General features: G+C 39.3%; 1 protein-coding gene across 3 annotated transcripts; it reads right to left on the bottom strand.

Moving 5' to 3' along the window:
* Positions 1 to 1,231: 1,231 nt before the first annotated feature.
* Positions 1,232 to 17,729, bottom strand: LOC131299980 (ATPase family AAA domain-containing protein At1g05910). Of its 3 annotated transcripts, none has more exons than XM_058325587.1 (11): positions 17,595 to 17,729; positions 15,221 to 15,494; positions 14,503 to 14,604; positions 12,502 to 14,355; positions 12,225 to 12,413; positions 11,891 to 12,036; positions 9,359 to 9,604; positions 6,103 to 6,289; positions 5,422 to 5,487; positions 5,051 to 5,300; positions 1,232 to 1,725 (listed from the first exon to the last, which is right to left on the bottom strand). In XM_058325587.1, exons 2-11 carry the CDS (start codon positions 15,440 to 15,442, stop codon positions 1,364 to 1,366), a joined length of 3,624 nt encoding a protein of 1,207 aa, XP_058181570.1. In that variant the 5' UTR covers positions 15,443 to 15,494; positions 17,595 to 17,729; the 3' UTR covers positions 1,232 to 1,363. The 3 variants fall into 3 exon arrangements, with proteins under 3 accessions (XP_058181570.1, XP_058181571.1, XP_058181569.1); XM_058325588.1 differs by having other exon boundaries at positions 15,221 to 15,612; positions 17,595 to 17,636; XM_058325586.1 differs by having other exon boundaries at positions 15,221 to 15,543; positions 17,595 to 17,634.
* Between the last annotated feature and the right edge of the window lie 2,297 nt (positions 17,730 to 20,026).

Below are 20,026 nucleotides of genomic sequence, written 5' to 3'. Positions count from 1 at the left end.
GAAGCCATGAATAACGGCCCCTATGTGAATAAATTTATCTCCAAACGAGATGGTGTAATGCTTTACGGAAAAAAAAAAAAAAAAGAAGAAAGAAAGAACCAACGTCCCCAAAGTGTTCAAATGGAGCAATAAAATACCAACAAAAAATCATTACCTGATATGTAAAATGTTCTCAAAGAGCCAAATGAAGATGCTCTTAATTAAGAACTCCATTTGAAATCTAAGGGTAACAAATCCCCACGATTTGAAATTTATGTATCCAAATAGACCTAAGTGTGTGAGTTTACATGCAATAGGGGCTACAAGGAAATGTATTACAGCTTAAGGGTGTTCATTGTTATTTACTCAAAGAAAATTCGTACAAAAAAGGGGTTAAATTTCACTGACACCACCTGAGGTTATCTTTAATGACAAGTAACCCCTTCAAGTATGAGAAATGAACACCCTATCATTTCAATGTCTATTTCATCGACACCCCCAACGAAGAACAATTCAAACTATCGAGGGATGAAATCAGTCAAAAGTGACTTACATTAACAAATTTGGAAAAGTATCCTCCTCCGAAATAAACTGGACCGTTTATTTTGTTGATTCCATCATGTGTTTGGTCGAACACTTGACTTGTTGACTGATATATCCATGAAATGAACATTGAAATCACAAGAGATTTATTGTCATTTCTCATACTTTAAGAGGGCATCTGTTATTAAAGAAAACGTCAAGGGGTGTCAGTGAAATTTACCCCTATTTATACCTGCCATCATCAAAGGTAGGTTCTTTTCTTTGAAAAGGAAGGGTAGGTACTCCTTCACTCCACCATATTAAAGCACAGAGACGAGTTATTGTGGCGTAGATTCTTCTAACATTAGGGTAAAAACGTCCAGATATGACCTAATATACATCCAAACATACACGCAATGTTTTGGTCCCCTGAAATAAATCAAGAAATGAGTGAAATTTCGCCATGTCGGCCTCCCAACGGAAGAACCATTCACCTAAATTGCGGAACGATGATTTTGCTCGTTCCTCGTAGTTTCTGCATCGAACAAAGGAGCATTTCCTACCAGCTTCAATCCAATTAACCGAACACTGCCACAGAGATTGCCTCTGTGTATTCAACTCAGCTTTGCCTAGATGCCTAACAAGGACACCCAACCAGTGTTGCTTTGAGTTTGACATAAACCCCACCAGTTCGAATTGAAGAATTTCACAATGGTTAACAGAGAGAGAGTAGTCAAGAATCTTATTCTCTAGAGATGAGGAAGAAAATCTGATTCTGTACATGAATTGAACAGGAACAAGAAACTACTTAAAATTTTATTAAGAAGCAAAAACAGTTATCACAGTTAAAAAAAATATTACGTCAAAAATTTGTCACGTAATCTGCAAACTTCAATAAATAGGTAAAAATTGCAGGTCTAAGATCATACCCCGGTTCACTGGCTTTGGTTTCAAAAACGCCCTTCATTACCCGAGTGTAAAGCCTTTCAAGCTGTGGAACGCCATAGCCATCAGTGTGCTCCATCAAAATACTTTTGACCGAAACAATTTTCTCAGAAATCTCACTATCAGACATCACAACATCTTCACTCGTGTCCTTTTCACAAGTTTCAAGCTGCAGGTCATCTGTAAAAGATATTCCTGACCTATGTGGAACTGTATCATCTACTTCTGGTTCTTGAGATGAGTTTGGTGGTTCTGATGGTCCTTCTTCAACTGCTGTTCCTGGAAAATGAAACAATAATTTTAATTTCTTCCAGAAAGAAAGAAAAAGAAAATGCTAAAACAAACGAAAAGTTCTGACAAACTCTTGTTACTCAATCAGGTGTCGTATAGGATGGCACTTTGAAACTGAAATTGGTCCCGAGTGTAACGATAAGGCAAACTCAAGCGAGTAAGAAAGGTTTTTCAAATTTTTTTAGTTTGAATTACTCCATCCAATGGAGCAATCAGCTATCATAAATCAAATGCATATGCAGACAGATCACTACTATCAACGGGTACATTATAAAAAGTCCAGTGAGGAGCAAAGATCCTTACGAGCAAAACTATTTCAACAGAGCTCACAACTTCATGACCACTGACCAGAATTAAAGCTATCCATAAAAGTTTATGTTCCCGTTGCCGTGCCCGTTTAAGCCCTTCTTGCCAAGGAAATCATCAAGAATTTTGTCAAGTCATGATTATTTGCAGGATAAAAATGTGGAAACTGATCAGTTATGCAATGAATGTTACATAATTTGGCCAACTTACCCATTTATCTAACATTTGGTCACACAATTTGACTACCGGATAGGATAATCTATCCTATGAATGTCATACAATTCACTCGCACAAGCATGATGGGACAGGACAAACTTGATACAAGATAGAACACATTATCCTATATCATTATTCCTTATCCCTTGGGCTACCCAAGCCTCCAACTTATGCCCCCAATAGTTTCCACACTACCTTTCCTATTTGGCAACCAAACGTGGCCTTATGGTTTCAAAAGCGTCAAATCAGTAGGGAAAAACATCATAGCACCAAACTACCATGTTACAGACCAAACGAAGGGTATCAGGTTTGCATCTCTGCCAACACTAGGAAAGGTCTACAATGTAGCCATTTTTATTCTGCTTTAGTCATGATTTGCTCTGCTTGTTTGTACCTAGCCAAGTGATGTCCAACTTGGAACTGTCCACGAACCTCTATCTTGGCCACAGGCCTTTCATTAAGTAGTTTTACCATCCAGGGTATAGAAATATTGAAAATTTAGACCTTTGTACCCGTTTTGAAAGTTTCTCTCTTAATGAAGGTCATCAAAATGGGAACATGTTGTGTATATGTTCCCATTTCTTGCATCGTACGGGACAAGTATAGCGCATCGTAACATACGTTAACCAGACTAAATACAAGTTAAAAAAAAATAATACCTACCCAGACTGGATGTAAAATGCAAAATCTATGCATATATTTAAAAAACTTCAATGACACAAAATTTTACATCTTCAACCACATAACATGGTCTAGTAAAAAAAATTTAAGGGGTCATGATCTCAAATCGCTATCGCATCAGGGTAGTATGGGTATACAAAAGTATTTACACAAAAGCATAAGATAGGGTTAGTGATACGTATCAGTCTTCCCTCTAATCGTACGTATCGCATCGTATCTCTATCCTACAATTTTTTTTAAACACAAGATACAGTTAGAGTATGTATCTATTTTACCTCTAAACGTATCCAATAGTAAGGTACGTATCATTAATGACAAGATTTTGACAACGCTGCATCTTAACCAATCTTTCTTTTGGTTTGTTGCATCAGTCTGAATAAAGTTTGATTTTCAGCTGCTTTTCAACTCAATGTCACGGCCCTCACTTAATTGAAATATTTGGCAATACATGCGCGATAACGTAAAGTGCACCTAGTTTAACACCCATTAATAAGGTCTGGAAAGGGTAAAATGGGTATGAACTATGGAACTAACCATAGATGTTATTTGTGCAGTGGTTGCCCTCAAACTTGAACCCACAACTTCAAATTCGAAATTTTTTTGATTGAACCAATGGATCCCTATTTGCATTCTATGATCGTTTTGACTTTTTGAGTAGCATTGGCTGACTTGACTGAGCTAGATTTTATTTTTGCAATCATCTTTACTGATTTTGATAGCTATTCGTCAAAAAAACATTTTTTCGTTTTGCCTTGGCGAGATGATTTGGAAAAGTAAAACACATAGAACAAATTTTAAATAAGGACCACTAATGACAAAATAAGTCACAAGAAGCCAATACGCCAGCTATCTTTCGCTAACATTCGTCTTTAGTGGACGTTTTTCATATGTTTTTTATTTTTACTATACTCCTTGTCAAGATGAATCTGAACATCAAAAAAGTTAGACCGCACAAAAAAAGTTCATGAAAGACGAAAAGATGGCTTATTTGTACGAAATGGCCCCCAAAGTATTAGCAAAATATCAATTTGGTCCCCAATATACAAATCGCGTCTATTGTATCCCAAACGTTCACGGCCCCCCCCCCCCCCCCCCCCCCCCCACCCCAATGCAATATGAAACTACCAGCAGCAGTCGTTCTGGAAATTCAGTTACCAACTTAGGGTTCAACCAACAACTTGACAATCTTTCCCTCAATGATTCCTTATGGAGCAACACCCACGTGTCCAAGAGGCCTGAGGAGCGCAACTTTGATATCCCCGTGACTGCATCGGCGGTGACCTCAACTCGGCCAATCCGTCCACCAATCTGAAGTCGATCAATCAACGAATCCGACTTCAATTTGTTGTGGAGCGGCAACAGCAGCAGCAATTCATACGCGCCGAAGAAGCCGGCTGAGGAGCAGTGGAATTTCGACGTTAGGGTTGGCGGCGAACTTAACAGCTCGGGTTAGGGTTTATTGTGGGTTCGAAGTACAATAAGAGTGGAACCGGGAAGGGTGTGGAGGATCATCACAGTAATGGGACTAAATTGGGGAAGAACAAGAACAGGAATAAGGATAAGGATAACAATGAGAAGAATCACAGTGTGGACAAGCGGTTCAAGACACTTCCACCGTCGGAGTCTCTGCCTAGGAATGAGATGGTTGGGGGGTATATCTTTGTTTGCAACAACGATACCATGGAAGAAAATCTCAAGATAGCGAAGAGAAGGGGAAAGTAGGGAATGGAGGGGTTTGACGATAATGCCCTCGTTTTAGATGGCAAAAGGAAACAGAGTGTGGTCTGGGGACCTTTTAAACGCACATTGTAAACGTTGGGATGCAATAGATGCAATTTGTATGTTGGGACCAAATTGACATTTTACTAATACTTTGGGGACCATCCATACAAATAAGCAACAAAAATATCTTTGGAAAAATGAAAAAATAAAACTGAAATTTTGAGATATCCCAAACACATAAATGAACTTAATAGACACTATCAAAACAAAGAGTGAATGATTCGGCTATGCGGACAAAGGAAAATTACTGGCCAACTACAGAGAGTATTCTCAAATACAAGGTAAACAACATGAAGGTATTGGGACAGGAATCTAAAGGCTACTATACCTGCGTGTGCGGCATCGACATTCTTCTTTGGTCGTTTTAGTGCTTCATAGCTTTGGTCTAAATTAACATCAGGTTGGACATTTCGAAGTCGGGCACTCGCTCTAGTAACTGATGCCAGCTGAACAACTGTAGTTGTTGGAAATGAAGATCCTGCCAATTCATCAGGCACGGGCATGGGACCCCCTTCAGCAGCTATCTTTTCACAGAATGCCACCAGTGCAGGGTCCATCTGTGACAGCATTCCATGCACCTGAAAAGAAAGAAAGTTTTCTCAATTGTTGCCAAGATTGCTTTACACCAAAAAAAGGCAAGAAACCAAAGCCCCAATCTCCACAAACCATAAAGAAGAAAGAAAAAATAAGTGAACATACTGCATCTCGAAGTTCGTGAGCTCTACTCACGATCCTAGATCCATTGTAGTCATCTCCATTATATATCTGTACAAGAAAAAGCAACAAAGGTGAAAATATTGCAAAATTAACGGTAAAAGCATGTGGCTCACGGTAGACCTTTATTTCATTTCGGTAAATCTTGAGAAAACCAAAGTTGTTGCATAGAATCAGCTGGTAACATAATATGAAACGAAATGAACAATAAGTCATTTATCTTGATTTTTGTCAGAGTCAGCATTCTCGTTAATTTTTCCCAAAAATGCTTTTCCCAAGATGAATGGTTCTTCTACTCAACCCAATAGCATTCTAGTGACACGTGCATTCATGACGCCATGCGAAATGCACAAGTATTGCCACACTAAGAATATTGTACTTTTTGGCCACTAGATCCAATTACGATGTCCTTGAGTCGTGGAGTGAAGAAGGCTGGTTTGAATAACTTTTTCAAAACAGATTCTCAGTCAACCTGCAGGTGTTATGTTTTATTCATTTCGTAGTTTTGAAGAAAGAGGATGGTTCCTATAGCCATGAAGCTAAAACTATCCAAAATATCTCTTAGTGCATTTCTTGAAGTATTTGTCTAACAGAAACCATAAAAAGTATTTTTCAAAAAAGGAAAATTAAAATAGTAGGGTATCAAAGAGTACAGTAACCATATACCTTTGCATTAACCAAAATGAGATCAAAATCTTCCAAGAATGCTTGGCATGTAACATACTTTCCACTGTCAACACGCTGCAACAGAGTTGCAATGTCCATAGGGTTCTGGATGATTGACCGATAGTTTGGTGCATCCTCCTCGGAGACTGGATAATGGAAGGCACTAAACCTTTTGTCGTACAGAATCCTGCAGCACAAGAGACAAACAATATATCTAACTTAGATGGCAGATGACACCTAGAAATGAAAATAATGACAACACTATCAGAGGGTTGTTTAGAGTAGGGTCAGTCCGGGGGCTCTCAGGTTTCACCCAAATGCCAAATCCTGAACCTCTCTTAGAGTCTTCATTAGCTTTTGCAGATGACTTATTCATCATGAGTGGGGCAGACAGTCTGCATTTCACATTATTATATTAGTGTTTGACAACTTCTACCATTTCTCTGGTCTTCAGCCAAATCTAACCAAAAGTTTCATCTTTTTTGCTGGGGTAAAGGATGAGTTGATCCAGAGCTTAAACGTCATTCTCCCTACACTAGTGGGCGAGCTGCCTGTGGAATATATTGGAGTGCCTCTTATATCCACCAGTGACCAGACTCAGCCGGTGAGCTGAATGACAACATCTTAAACAGAATTCTAAAGCTGGAGCACTGAACTAATCTCATACTCCCTCCACCCCATTTTGTGTGCTCGGGAACTCAACTTTTTAAGGGAACATGAAATTATTGCATCTCTCTAGATAAATTTATTAGATTTCCAAGATTGCCCCTCATTCTTTGCTTTTGAAACTACTATTTTCCAATGAGGGTTAGTTTATCGAAATATGAAAAAAAAAATCCTTTGACTTTCCAAAGAGAGCAAACATTTTGGGTCATGCCAAATTGGAATAGTAAGCAAACAAAAAGGAACAGAGGAAGTATTGATGGTAGAGCACAGCTTATCTCTTCAGTTCTGTGCAGCATGCAGGTGTATTGCGTTGCGGTCAGTTGTTTGCTATCCGTCAAAAGGTGACTAAGGAGATTGAGGGAAACTTAATGGCTGCCTTAGTTCAAGATCTGATCTTAATCACATATTTGTAAAGTTAAAATGGGATCCTATTTGCAGTCCAAAGGAGGAGGTTTGGCCATTACGGACCTTAGGGAACGGAACAAAGCTTCCAGTTGAGGCATCTATGGGTCCTTATTAAGAAAACTGATAACTTGTGGCTGAAGTGGGTGCACACCTACATTATCAAGAATTGGAGCTTATGGCATATGAACATTCCAGATGATGATACTTGGTTAGGAAGGTTCTCAAACATAGAGAATTGGTCAGCCTCTGGTTCATGATACTGGGCAGTCAACATTACTATGGTTGGATGACTGGCACCCTCGGGTGCTTTGAAAAATAACTATGGGGATACGGTTAGCTTCAACCTTGGAAGGTCTCTTTAAGCCAAAGTTTCAACTGTAACTCAAAATGGGGAATGGAAGTGGCCAAGACACAGAAGCAGTATTATCCAGGAAATCACTCTTCATTCAATGATGAGCCAGTCCGTCATCTTTCCAACGAGGATCAGCTTATTTAGAACCCTTCCCAACATGGGGTTTACAACTTCACACCATGAAGTCTGCCTGGAAAGCTTTGAGGAAAACTTATGAGGTTTACTGGGTTAGAATTGGCAGAAGGTAGTTTGTTAATGTTTTGACAAAAATGTTTGCAGGTGGTATTTTTTTGTGGCTTGTTGTGCAAAACAGTTTAAACAACAGGGACAGATTGGCTGTTTCGAGAGTGGTAAATGACACTAGTTGTGAGGGAGCAGTGTCGGAATTTCATGATCATATGTTTTTTGAGTGCCACTACAGCTGACGTTTAGAGAGCCATTACGAGGAACAGCAAGTTATCTAGACTCCCTTTGCCTCTGATGAAGTCAAATGGTTTGTGCAGAATACTAGGGGGAAGAATTTTAGGACTTCTGTATCAGATGTCTCTTTGGCTGCAATGGTGTACCACATATGGAGATAAAGAAACACATGAGGATGCTTCAAATGAAAAGTGAGGAACCACCATATTTCAATTTTCATCCCTCAGGCCCTTAATGACATTAGAGATGCCGTTAGTGCTTGGAGGAGAGTCATGCCTAGCCAGCTAACAAAAGATATTTGCAAGGAGTGGACTGTGTCTCATAGGATTTTGGAATACAATCAATTTCAGTTGTTTTCTGTTTCATGTATTTTGCTTTCCTCTTCTTTTGGGTGTAACTGTTGTTGCAAGACCTTTCTGTTTGGGTGTGGCCTTGTTCTCTTAGGAGCCTGTTGAGGCTTTTTGTTGTTTTGGCAGGGATTTGCACCATTGCTGGTGTATTCAACCGGTAGGGCCTTTAAATGAAATGTACATTCACCAGATAAAACATAGAAGATTAAAGGCTGCTAACGTAATTCATCTCAACAAGCCTTTGGCACAAAGATGGTATCAGCTACAGGGATCCATTCTCTACAATTGATTATATTCGTACTTATATCGTTACATTTGAAGAAAGAAAGTCCTATTGTATCGCTTCATCCCATGTGTTTCTAGGCATTCTCTATACTATACATGGATCATATTCCCCCCTAATTTTTAATTAGTCTTATGATGTGAATGCCCACTCCCAATGCCAATAACAAAACATATAACTGTTTCTCGTTTCACAAATAATAAGCCATAAACGTGCAAAAAAGCTCATCACAGGTACAAGCTAACAATTTTCATTAGATCTCGCCACCTAGAAAAAAGACTGGAGAGATTACTAAACTAAAAAAACCTATGCAAGAAAAAATTAATTATGTTACCCTTGAGAACTTAAAAGCAATATTGGGAAGGAATTCAATAAAGATTAACACATATTGATGCAACATCCCATCAATATGTGTTGTTTCAGTGAAAATATGACATTAAACCATTACATTATACGCATGAGATTTTGTCAAATTATGTTTCACTTCAGAGTCGGTATCCCCTTAACTGGCCTAGAAACTTATTTAGTTCCCTTTTGATGTTTCACTTCAGATTTGGTATCCCCTTAACTGGCCCAGAAACTTAGTTAGTTCCTTTTCATTATCTCCAAAGTCATTAATACTTCTACAGGCATAAGTGTTGTAGACTCATAACCCTAATTGGTACTGAAAACAATCACCACAATCAGCAACTAATTACAAAAAGTACACTAGCAAAAAGTAGAAAAACACCAATAGATAAAAGGATGAAGTTAATAGAACAGACAACCAGGATAACTTACCGGTTGCAAATGTCACGAAGGCACATTCGCAGTCGACGCAAGGCGTGCTGCTCAGCCTCTGCCTTGGCTTTCAACTCGGAAGCCTTCGGCCGAATATCCACTTTTGGAGCTTTTGGGAGTTCAACAGGCGTATCCAATTTCTCCAACTTTCTTCTCATCTCCTCTGATTGTATCGACAAAGCAACTTCAATCAGACGATCAAAAAACATAGACCTATCTTCAGCTGATGGCTTGTCTAATTGATAGCTGTCAAGATAATATGAACAGGATAAATAAATTCCTCAGCATTAGAACCTGAGTAAAGTCTTTGCAGAAACAAGATGAAGCTTGTTACATGTAGGAAAATTTCAGGAAAAACTGCAAGTTTCAGTGGAAGGTTTTTAATGACACTCAATGTCCATAGCAAAACAGATTTCAGGTCCGTCGTCTATTACGCTTACTAGTTACTAGGTGCTTAAGGAATAATATTTTACTGGAGATTACAAATCATGGTTGTGGTGGAAGTGTTATTGAGCAATTCATTTTCAGTCTAAACAATCACTTATTTTACTTTCTTCTTTTTTTTTTTGGCAAGTTAGGATTTATTATTCACTTTTAGTCAAAAGTAGTTATTGAGCAATCACTTATTTTTGAAGCTAGTACATACAAAGATTCAAAGTTTGCAGTTGGCCAGTTGCTGATAAGAGCTAGAAGCCCAATGCGATTGCAAGGCAAAGATGCCAACAATCAACCTGTAGTAGGTTACATAACATGAAAGCAAGAGCCAAGAAGTGAAGCAACACGTAGCAGCTCATAGGCTGCAACTGCATCATAGATATTAATAGCAACTACTCTTAGTAAGCATGTGGAATAAATAAGATGTTGCATCAACTACTGGGCAAAGGAGCAATTCTTTAGAGAGTCTGCAGCAATAAATAAGATGTTACAGAATATGTTCCAACCCAATACATATACTTCAAATCCAGACACCCTCTACAGATTATGGTTTGAAACTAATTGAAGCCAGTTAAGATACAAATCCATTTTCTTCATCCTAAGAAGCACGGATACAGAAATGGGACACGTATATGACACAACAAGGACACAAATAGGCTATTTTCTCGAAAAGTAGAACACATATACATTGGGGTTATGCCATCTCATATGTATTCAAATATATATCTCTGTATGTATCATCATAAGTTCAGTCCTGCATTAAACAATAGCTAAGATACAAGAAGCTATGAAGAATCATGATGGACACGTGACTGAAGTAATCGGCTAAAAGAAGGGCATGGACATGGATAGGAAACACAAAACCCTCTCCTTTATATTTAATATAAAATGTAACTTTTCATTTCTCTGCAAGTGAACTTTAAAAATGCCTACCTGGTACTCCCTCCGTCCCTTTACAATTGTCCACTATTCTACTTTTGTTTGTGCCTAAAAAAAGTGTCCATTTTGAAAAGTCAATGGGTAAAACTAGGTAAATTTCTTATTTACCCCTTTCTTTTATATTCAACCTTCCAAATTCAAAGAATCAAATTAAATGCATCAATTAAATAGAGAGAGTATTTCAGAAAAGTTAACAATTTTGGACTGCAATTAATGTGTCTACTTAAAAAGTTTGACTGTCAAAGGTGGACACTTATAAACGGACAGAAGGAGTATAGATACTGATGTCGAATTTCAAAATTTTGATAGTTACAACTTACACATTAGCAAGTTTTTTAAGAATTGCCAATTGCATGCCGATATTATAGTTATAAGGACCTAAAAAAAACATGTTGCAAAAAGAGGACCGGAGACAAGTCAATCTCTTATTTATGCAATATATATATATATATATATATATATATGCAACACATGTCCAACTATCCAAGAAGTGTCGGTGTACGACACATGCCGGACACAGACACGTATCCTTCTATGATGTGTCCGTGCTTGCTCGTCTTTATCTACACATGCCGGACAAAGACACGTATCCTTCTATGACGTGTCCATGTCCGTGCTTGCTCGTCTTTATCGATATATACACTGACCGTTGGGATATAGCTGGGTTTTCTGAAGTAATCAAACATGATAAGTCTTATCTCGTCAACTCTATATTTTTATAGTTAAAATTTCTACAAATTAAAAGAGCTATAGAAGTTATTACTGTACTTGAAGATTGAAAACTTGATAGGCAGATAGTTGAACGCCAAATGCAATCTTATATTTACTAGTTTAAGGATTCATGTAAAAATTCATATTTCAAACACTACATCTTCACAAATTTCAGAAATACTTGGGTCATCCGACTCATCCCATGCTGATAGGCAGTGGCCGATGGAGATCAACACATTCCATACTTGCAAGGAAAATATAAGATAACCAGCAGAAACAAAAGTGAAATTTTAAGGACTGCATAAATTGGCAGTCATGGAAACAAAAATGGTGTGGAAAAACAGCTAGGCAAGCATACAATAGCAATAGTCAATTTCTCACAAAGATCACATTCACTATCACCGTTGTAAGCAATTAAAAGACGGCATTTTCGAAGGGTGAGCATACACATTACGAAGAAGAAATATCGAAGAAGGCTCCCCAGCTTCTATTTCAGAAAGTGGAACTGAGGATGTCCCCAGTAATAATATGGGGAAGTCAGACGGAAGTTCTTCCAACAGAGTCATCAGAACAGCCTTAAGCTGCTCATGTGCCTGAAAGTAAAAACTTATCTAGATCAGATTAGGACAAGAACAATAGATCACCGGGTCCACTCAGATGGATTAACAGGAGAGACAAAGTCGAAAGATGAAACGAACAACTAAAAAGCAAAGCAGATGATACGCTCTAATTAGCTGGACATCAGCAAAACAAAAAGCACCAAATCTAAACATTCACTCACATTTTCCCACCAAAGGCTGAATTGAGGTAAATAAAGTATTGATGGTGTGGTTCTCCTTGCTTCCCCAAATATATGAACTAGTGCCTCCTCAGGTGTCTTTGCACTAGGATCAGAAAGAAGAGATGGAAGTCCAAGAGAGTGAACGGGAAATTTCTCAAGTTCATGCAAAATTGCTGGCCCCAGATGATCCTGTACAACTAAACGACTTAGTATTCTTAATTTTTCATTCCCATTTTATCACCATCTTGTATGAAACAAAAGGTTCTGAAATAATTACCAAGCCACCACCTTCACAGCCACATAGCAAAAGTCGAGGCCTATACACAAGTGGAACAGAAGAACCATACGAGAGCATAGAAAGCTTTGTCAATTCTGATGAAAGCTCCAGAACAGGGAAAATGTCCGATATAATCCCCATGGATTTCTTGAGATGTCGCTGTAAACATGGTGCAACAACTGATGACAATGGCCTAGAATGCACAATTGAGCCTCTATGAGCAGCAGGAGTGATTGTAGACATGGCTTCAACAAAATGATATTTTTCCACCTTCACAGAATCAACATCAATGAGAAATTTGTCATCACTAGTGTAAACTTGAGGATATTTTTCACGAAACGCACGAATGGCAGCTTCAGTGCATAGAGCCTTTAAATCAGCACCACAATATCCCACACAACTAGCTGCAAGCTCCGATTTCAGCTCCTTTGAAGGAGGCTGCTTCCACTTCCTAGTATGAATGTCTAATATTTCAGCACGTGCCTCACAACCAGGCAAGGGAAAATTGAATTCGCGATCGAATCTACCAGGGCGCCGTAAGGCTCCATCAATGGCATCAACCCTGTTGGTTGCCCCAATCAAAACAACTTGACCACGCGAATCAAGACCGTCCATCAAGGCAAGCAGAGTTGAAACAATGGAGTTGTGAATTTGCTCTTGTTTGCTGGACCTCACGGGAGCGAGTCCATCAATTTCATCGAAGAAGATAATTGATGGTTGATTCCTCTGCGCTTCTTCAAACAGCAGTTTCAATTGTCTTTCAGCCTCACCAACCCATTTGCTAAGCACATCCGCACCCTTTCGCATGTAAAAGCTGACCTTCTGCCCAGCCTTAGAAGCAGCACAAGCTAATGCTCTTGCAATTAGTGTTTTTCCGGTACCAGGTGGACCACATAACAAGACGCCTCTTGGAGGGCTAATATGGTAACTCGCAAAAAAATCCGGGTACAATAGAGGAAAGAAAACCATTTCTTTCAACGCATCAATATATTCGGAAAGCCCACCTATCTCATCAAAACTCACACTCTCGTCAACCTGTAAAGGTTGAATATCGGCGCCTCCTTTGGAACTTGGCCCCGCAGTTTGGACCCCAGAAGTCAAATTAATCAAAGAATCACTCTGATGACCCCAACCGGATGCAGCCGCATTCAAACCCCATGAAGTTGTCCCTTGCATATCTAGTCCCCCGAAAAGCCAAGGTGGGCCAGATCTGCTCCCTCCTCTCCCCCAAGGTATAGGGGGTCCTTGGTCCAGCTCATCCACAAGTAGGGAGTCATCAGAATCTTCAGCTCTAGCCAAGCGATGACGTTTATGAACTCGAGATCCACCCCTCCTCACCTCCCTTCCAACCTTGGTCGTCCCCATTCCTTGTTGTAGGACTCTTCGAGGAGATCTAGGTCTTTGCTTACCCTCCTCATTAGAAAACCTACGAACATCTGTACGATTACGAAGATCGTATCGCCTCCTACCTTCCAGTTCTTCACCCTCTTCATCATCACCATCTTCTTCTCCCTCGTCTTCTCCATCTCCCTCTCCCTCTCCCTCATCTTCTCCATCGCCCTCATCTTGATCCTCCCTATCATCTGCATCATCATCATCATCATCATCATCATCTTCACCATCATGCCCATTTTCAGTTTCATCTTCAGCAACCTTCTCCTCAGAAGTGCCTTGTTCATCGTTAGATTCTATAATTAACTGGCCTCTTGAAAGCGCTTTTGAACGACGAGGTCTTAATCCTTCCCGCCGAGGCAATGATCTAGTTTCGAAGGACTTTTTCCGCTTACGGAATGAGAAACCATCTTGACTTGCTCTACTACTGATCGGGTTCCTGGAACTTCGATATGTAGGTCTCTGAAACACGATCAAACAAAACTTGAGTCCCAACGTAACAAAAACGCCATAGGATGGACTACGAAAATGAAGCTCTGAAACACATCAAGGAAAGCTAAGAACTGACATCTAGAAATGATGCACACTTAGGAGACGATAAAGCATTACCATTAGGTCATTGTCCTCCGTTCCAGAACTATCTGTGTAGTCTTCCAGATTAACAGAAATCCTCCTCTTCCTTGTAGAACGACGAAGGTTGGTTGCCACTGACTGGCAAAAAATGAACATAGAACCATGAATAACACATTACAATCAAGCAAGATATGATTAAGTCCACAGCAGAGAAATGCAACTAAGAGTTTAAGGAAGAAATATCAAAGCCCACGGAAGTTTGTATGTCCACAGCAACAACATAATACAAATGCCACCAAATGTCCTTGTTCCAAAGCTGCAAAGTAAGCCCACAACTGCAACAAAATACCCCCTCATTCCATAAATGCAGAAACATCAAGCCAAGCAAATATGTTCTGGCTTCTGAGTGTGAGTGTGGTGTCCAACTCCACACAAAGTAAATATAGCGACTGAGTGAATTCATAGGGAAGAAACTTTAAAAATGATAAAAACATACCAGTGTACCGTGGATTTTTTGTGCTTTTAAAGTTAGCATAACCGCCATTTCCACAAAAGTGCAAACATTTGTCAATTCTCATCAACAAGTAAATGGGATATTATTACTTCAGAACAAGGATGCAAATAAGTGGTAAAATTTCACCTAGCTACGAGAACACTTCCAAACCTGTCACACAACAAGGACTTCCTTTATCTTCAACTGCTCCAACCATTACAACAGTGGAGTAAAAAACTACTACGTACTATAACCACTTACATTATTTTTTGTGGTCCGCATCGACTGATTACCAGGGCGCAACATCTTGGCAATCTGAGAAGCTGCTGTTCTCGTCTTAGTCTTGCTTCTCTTAGGGCGCAAAATGTTTGGAGAATAATACAAGTGGCGACCATACATCTTTGGCCTTCTCCTGAGCCTATCGCTTGTCCGCACTGGCCCAGAAACAGGTCCATCCCCCGGCCCAGATCCCTTAGAATGCATTGGCAATTCAACTTTGCTGCTTATAACTTCCCAAAAACTTCAAATGACCAGCCTTAGTGCACATACAAACATCAACAAGGAGCGAACTCAATATTCATCATCTTCAGCCAAACCAAGACAATAAGAGCAAAACAGAACCATCATTGGAAGTCTAGCAAACATTGCAATAACTACAGCAAAGAAAAATTTTGATCAAGAAACAAGAATAAAATATTTCATTGAAACAGCTACGTGAACCTAGGCAATGGTCTAAGTACCTACCTACCCATAGTTTCTGAAATAGCCAGACAAATCTAAGCATGTTGCAGACAGCAGAACCAAAGAGAACTACTAGGAATCCTGCTTCCATGCATCTCGTAACTACTAATTAGATTTTTGTGATAATGCAATTCAAAAGTTTAGATAAGGCAACACTACTACACGGGAACACAACAACTACTTATTTTTCTTTCGGTTAAGTACATTTCTCAATGAAGCACAACTCAAAGAAGCAAGAGCAAAGGGGCTCATCCAAGGCTTACAACCAGACCAGCTCAGAAACCCATAGCTCAAACAACTACACCACTTACCAGCTATCTAAAGGAATACAACCTAAACTTTACTCCAACACAAACGACATATAAACAAGATCAAGGCAAAAAGGGACACACCAATCACTACTTTCATGGCAACTTTCAAATTACGGGGGGCCATGTTACGTTTCTATCATTGAAAGCTGGAGAACGTCGTACTTTTAGTGCGGCTATGGAAATGAGATTCCCACATAACGCCTCAATCTCAACCCACAAGGGTAACCCAAAACCATATTCCACTTGAACATACCCATACAATACAATGATAACTGGGATGAGATTCCCATTCCAGCCATTGAACCCAACCAAAGTGTCAAACGAATCTGAAAAGCATCCACATTTGACAAATGGAAACTCACACTTTGACCAAATTTCCTTATTTGGACTTGTGCATTTTTCCTTTTGCCTTTTGTCCGGGGTGTGCAGTGGGGAGGGTAGCATTAACGAAGAGATCACCTCTACAATGCTCATTTATACACAAAGAAGATCAGAAAAAGAAGTAAACAAGAGTCAGGAAAACAAGAACAAAAAAAAAAAGGCTATGTCAGACTCAAGTGGTTCCTACAAGAACAAAAGAACGGAATATGTAAGTGCTTATCTCCTTTGTGGACTGTATGTCCTGTTTCTGAATGCAAAAGAAAATAAGAGGGGGGATTACAAATATGTTGGACTGCTAATGCATATAGGTTCGGCTACTAACCCCACACAAAGAACAATATAGACAATAAATGTCAATAATCCCCTCACTGTAAGCCCGCTGGCAATACTCATCCTATGGGCCCACCCAACCACATTTATGCACTACATTTGGATACCATCTGATATCGCCTAAACTCATAGTTTGGATAGGCTTCATTTTTTTAAACTCCACTAATACATTAGCAGCACGTCAATGAGACCAAACATAGCACTCGAATATGGGCATTCACATGTAGGGCTGCAAAGAACCAAGCTGCTCGCAGCACGGTTTGTTAAGGGCTTGGCTCAACCCCACTCGTTTAAATCGAGCCGAGCTCGAGCTCAAGTTGCAGGCTCGTGTAGCAAACGAGCCAAGCTCAACACTCTAATGCTCAGCTCAAAAAGTTCAGCTCGTTTGTATGGCCTCGGCTTGTTAATTGATGCTCGTTTAATAAATGAACCGGGCTCGTTTCGTTCAAGCTCAAGTTTTAGGCTCGTTCGGTAAATTAGCCAACCTCGAATACTACGAATCTTGGCTCGGCTCGTCCGCACCCCTATTCACGTGTTAGTGATAAGAAAACGGTTCTAAAGCTCGACTATGATCCCCCGCCCTATACGACCCATTATTTAGAAGCTACCTCACAAAAGCAGATAATGAAAGATAACTGAAACAATGGAGTGCGCATGCAAATTCGATCCAAGCAACCAAACAGTCTTCGACAAAAGACATACTCTCAGTGGTACTACTACTGACTAATTAGTAGCAACCAGGGCCGGCCCTGCCTAAGCAAAAACCTACAAAGAACGACCCTGTATGTATGTCTCCAATAAACGCGCGCGCGCACACACATACAGAGAGAGAGAGAGAGAGAGAGAGAGAGAGAGAGAGAGAGAGAGAGAACCTGTTCGTGTCCGGGAGATTTTGGCCTGGTTGTCTGATTGTGGTCGATTTAGGGGGACAAAGTTGCAGGAGCATATATAATGCGACAACTACATAGAAAGCCCTAGAGTATGTTTTGTGTAACAAATTACTCCCCGTACTTGTTTGTTTTTCCGTTTACTCCCCGTACTTCTAATTTACCTATAATTTGTAACCCTACATGCAGGGATGTAAACGAGCCGAGCCGAACCGAGCTTCGGCGAGCTCGAGCTTGGCTCATTTACTTAACGAGCCAAAAACTCGAGCTCGAGCTCGGCTCGAGCCTTAACCAGCTGAGCTTAGCTATTTACTAAATGAGCCTTTTTAATCGAGTCGAGTCTTTCTTAACGAGCCAAGCTTTTGTTTAACGAGCCGAATACTCGAGCTCGAGCTCAGCTCGTTTGCTAAACGAGCCGAGCCTTAACGAGCCAAACTAATGAGCTGCTCAATTCATTTACAGCCCTACCTACGTGTATCCTGCCAAGAGCAAGAACAGTACCCATTTATAGTTTAGCCAGGCAAATGTCCTTTCCAAACTTTAAAAATGCCCTTCATTATTATTTTGTTGAGGTCAGTTTCCTACTACTGAAGGCACCACAATCTCGACAACGATAATCTGCTCTAATCCGTCTTTTCATCGGTAATGTTTTACAATTTTCATCAACGGTCATATTCTATTTTGAACTATAGAATGAAATATTGTCTATCCTCTTGGTTCATTTAAAAGATCTCTAGTGTTTTTACATGTTTAAGGGGAAAAAAAAATATGTTCTTCATAATTCGTTCATTTCTTCAATCCTTCAATTTATATCTCCATGGCGCCCAATGGTCTACTGTTTGGGCTAAATTAGCTCAATCTTTGGTAAAATAATTATGTGCGGACATGCCAAAAAAGAATAGATTTTTTCCCTTTCAGATTAACTCAAAATAACTAATTTAATCAAGCAATTGCGATTATCCGTTCGATTACCTAAAGGTATCAATCAATAATAGATTGACGCTCTTCAATCAGAAAAGATAACAGAATATAAACAAGCTTGAATTTAATCAAAAGCAAGTTTATATATTATTACTCTTAAGATTTCGACAAGAATAAGACAAAAATATAGGCACACTTGAATTGAATCGAAAGCGAGCCTATATGCGACTACTCTTTGGCAAGAAAAAGAAAGAAAAATACTAGTATAAGATATCTTGAATTTAATCGAAAGTAGGCTTACATTCAAATAAATCTTCAGACTTGCAAAATATTAAGCTATAACTATACTATTCTAAGTCCTAAACTACTATAGATCTCTGAGCAACCATTTTGTATGGAATGTCAGATGATGAATTTTTTCGAGGGTCTTCCTCTTCGATTGCTTCTTCTATTTATAGATGACAGGTCTGTCTTCAACTTGTATTCTCCACGTTTTCTTTTAGCGCCCAAGTCTTCATTCAAATTTGATTTGGACTGCCCGCAATTCCCTCAAAAAATGGTTGCAAAGGCCTTCGAACTGCTACTTGACTTGGTCTTCTCAAAAAACTCTTCTCCTTTCACGTTTGTTGATGTAGATCATGGCTAACTTTTGGATAGTCGGCTCCTGCTTTTGTGCAACATTAATTAGTGCTTTGAAATATACAATAAACATAACCGATTTTCCTTATGAAACGGGCTTCTAATGACACCGTTCGATGGTTTTAAGAATTAATCAACGGTTATGCTTAATTATTATCTTAATACCTATCATTCGAATGACCAAACGTGGTCGTTTCCAATCTAAACAATACCGTATAGTACTAAAATAACATCATAATTAAACCCTTCGATTCTCTATATCTTAGGCCTAATTATAACGTATTTTGATTGGATCACGCACTGTTTAGTGCCACATGTAATTTTCTTATTGGGTTGTATATTTTGGGATGTAAACACGTACGTGATATGTTTATGAACGATTGGGATATCTCAGGCTCTAACGATGAGTTGAAGAAATTGGTGAAATTTGCCATGTATGAAGAAAATGCAATGAAGATGATGAAAACGCTTGGAGAGAGAGAGAAAGAGAATAAATAAAATACTAATAGAAAAAGAAAATATGTGGTGAAAGACGTAACTAACCACATAACACGTTATATATGGACCCGATTCGTTATTCAAATCGACTATGATTATTGCTACGGTTTGCAATTTCCAACAATAATTACCAAGAAAATTACTACAACTTGTCAATGGGCATATAGCGTAGCACAAACAATATTACTAGTACAATTCTTGTTGATGTACGACTCATCTTAGTAGGATAAATGATTTCGATCATTCTGATTCCAAAGGAGAAAGAAGTGAACCCGAATTTGGTGGGAGAAGGTGGATGAACTAGACCAAGGGGGAAAGAGGAGTCAAAAAGTGGACAGATTCGGTTGCTAAGACGATTC

The sequence above is a fragment of the Rhododendron vialii genome, chromosome 9a (assembly GCF_030253575.1).
Source record: "Rhododendron vialii isolate Sample 1 chromosome 9a, ASM3025357v1".
NCBI classification, from domain to species: domain Eukaryota; kingdom Viridiplantae; phylum Streptophyta; class Magnoliopsida; order Ericales; family Ericaceae; genus Rhododendron; species Rhododendron vialii.
Note: the sequence above shows the minus strand (reverse complement) of the source record. Positions and strands in the feature narration are given on the sequence as shown.

Bases quoted from the DNA above. Each gene is read 5' to 3' on its own strand.
- LOC131299980 (XM_058325587.1), bottom strand. From the start codon at position 15,442: ATGCATTCTAAGGGATCTGGGCCGGGGGATGGACCTGTTTCTGGGCCA. The intron at 14,605-15,220 runs GTAAGTGGTTAT...ATTTTTTGCCAG, and splicing joins TGCGGACCACAAAAAATAAT to TCAGTGGCAACCAACCTTCG. The intron at 5,301-5,421 runs GTATGTTCACTT...CTTTCTTTTCAG, and splicing joins CTCACGAACTTCGAGATGCA to GTGCATGGAATGCTGTCACA.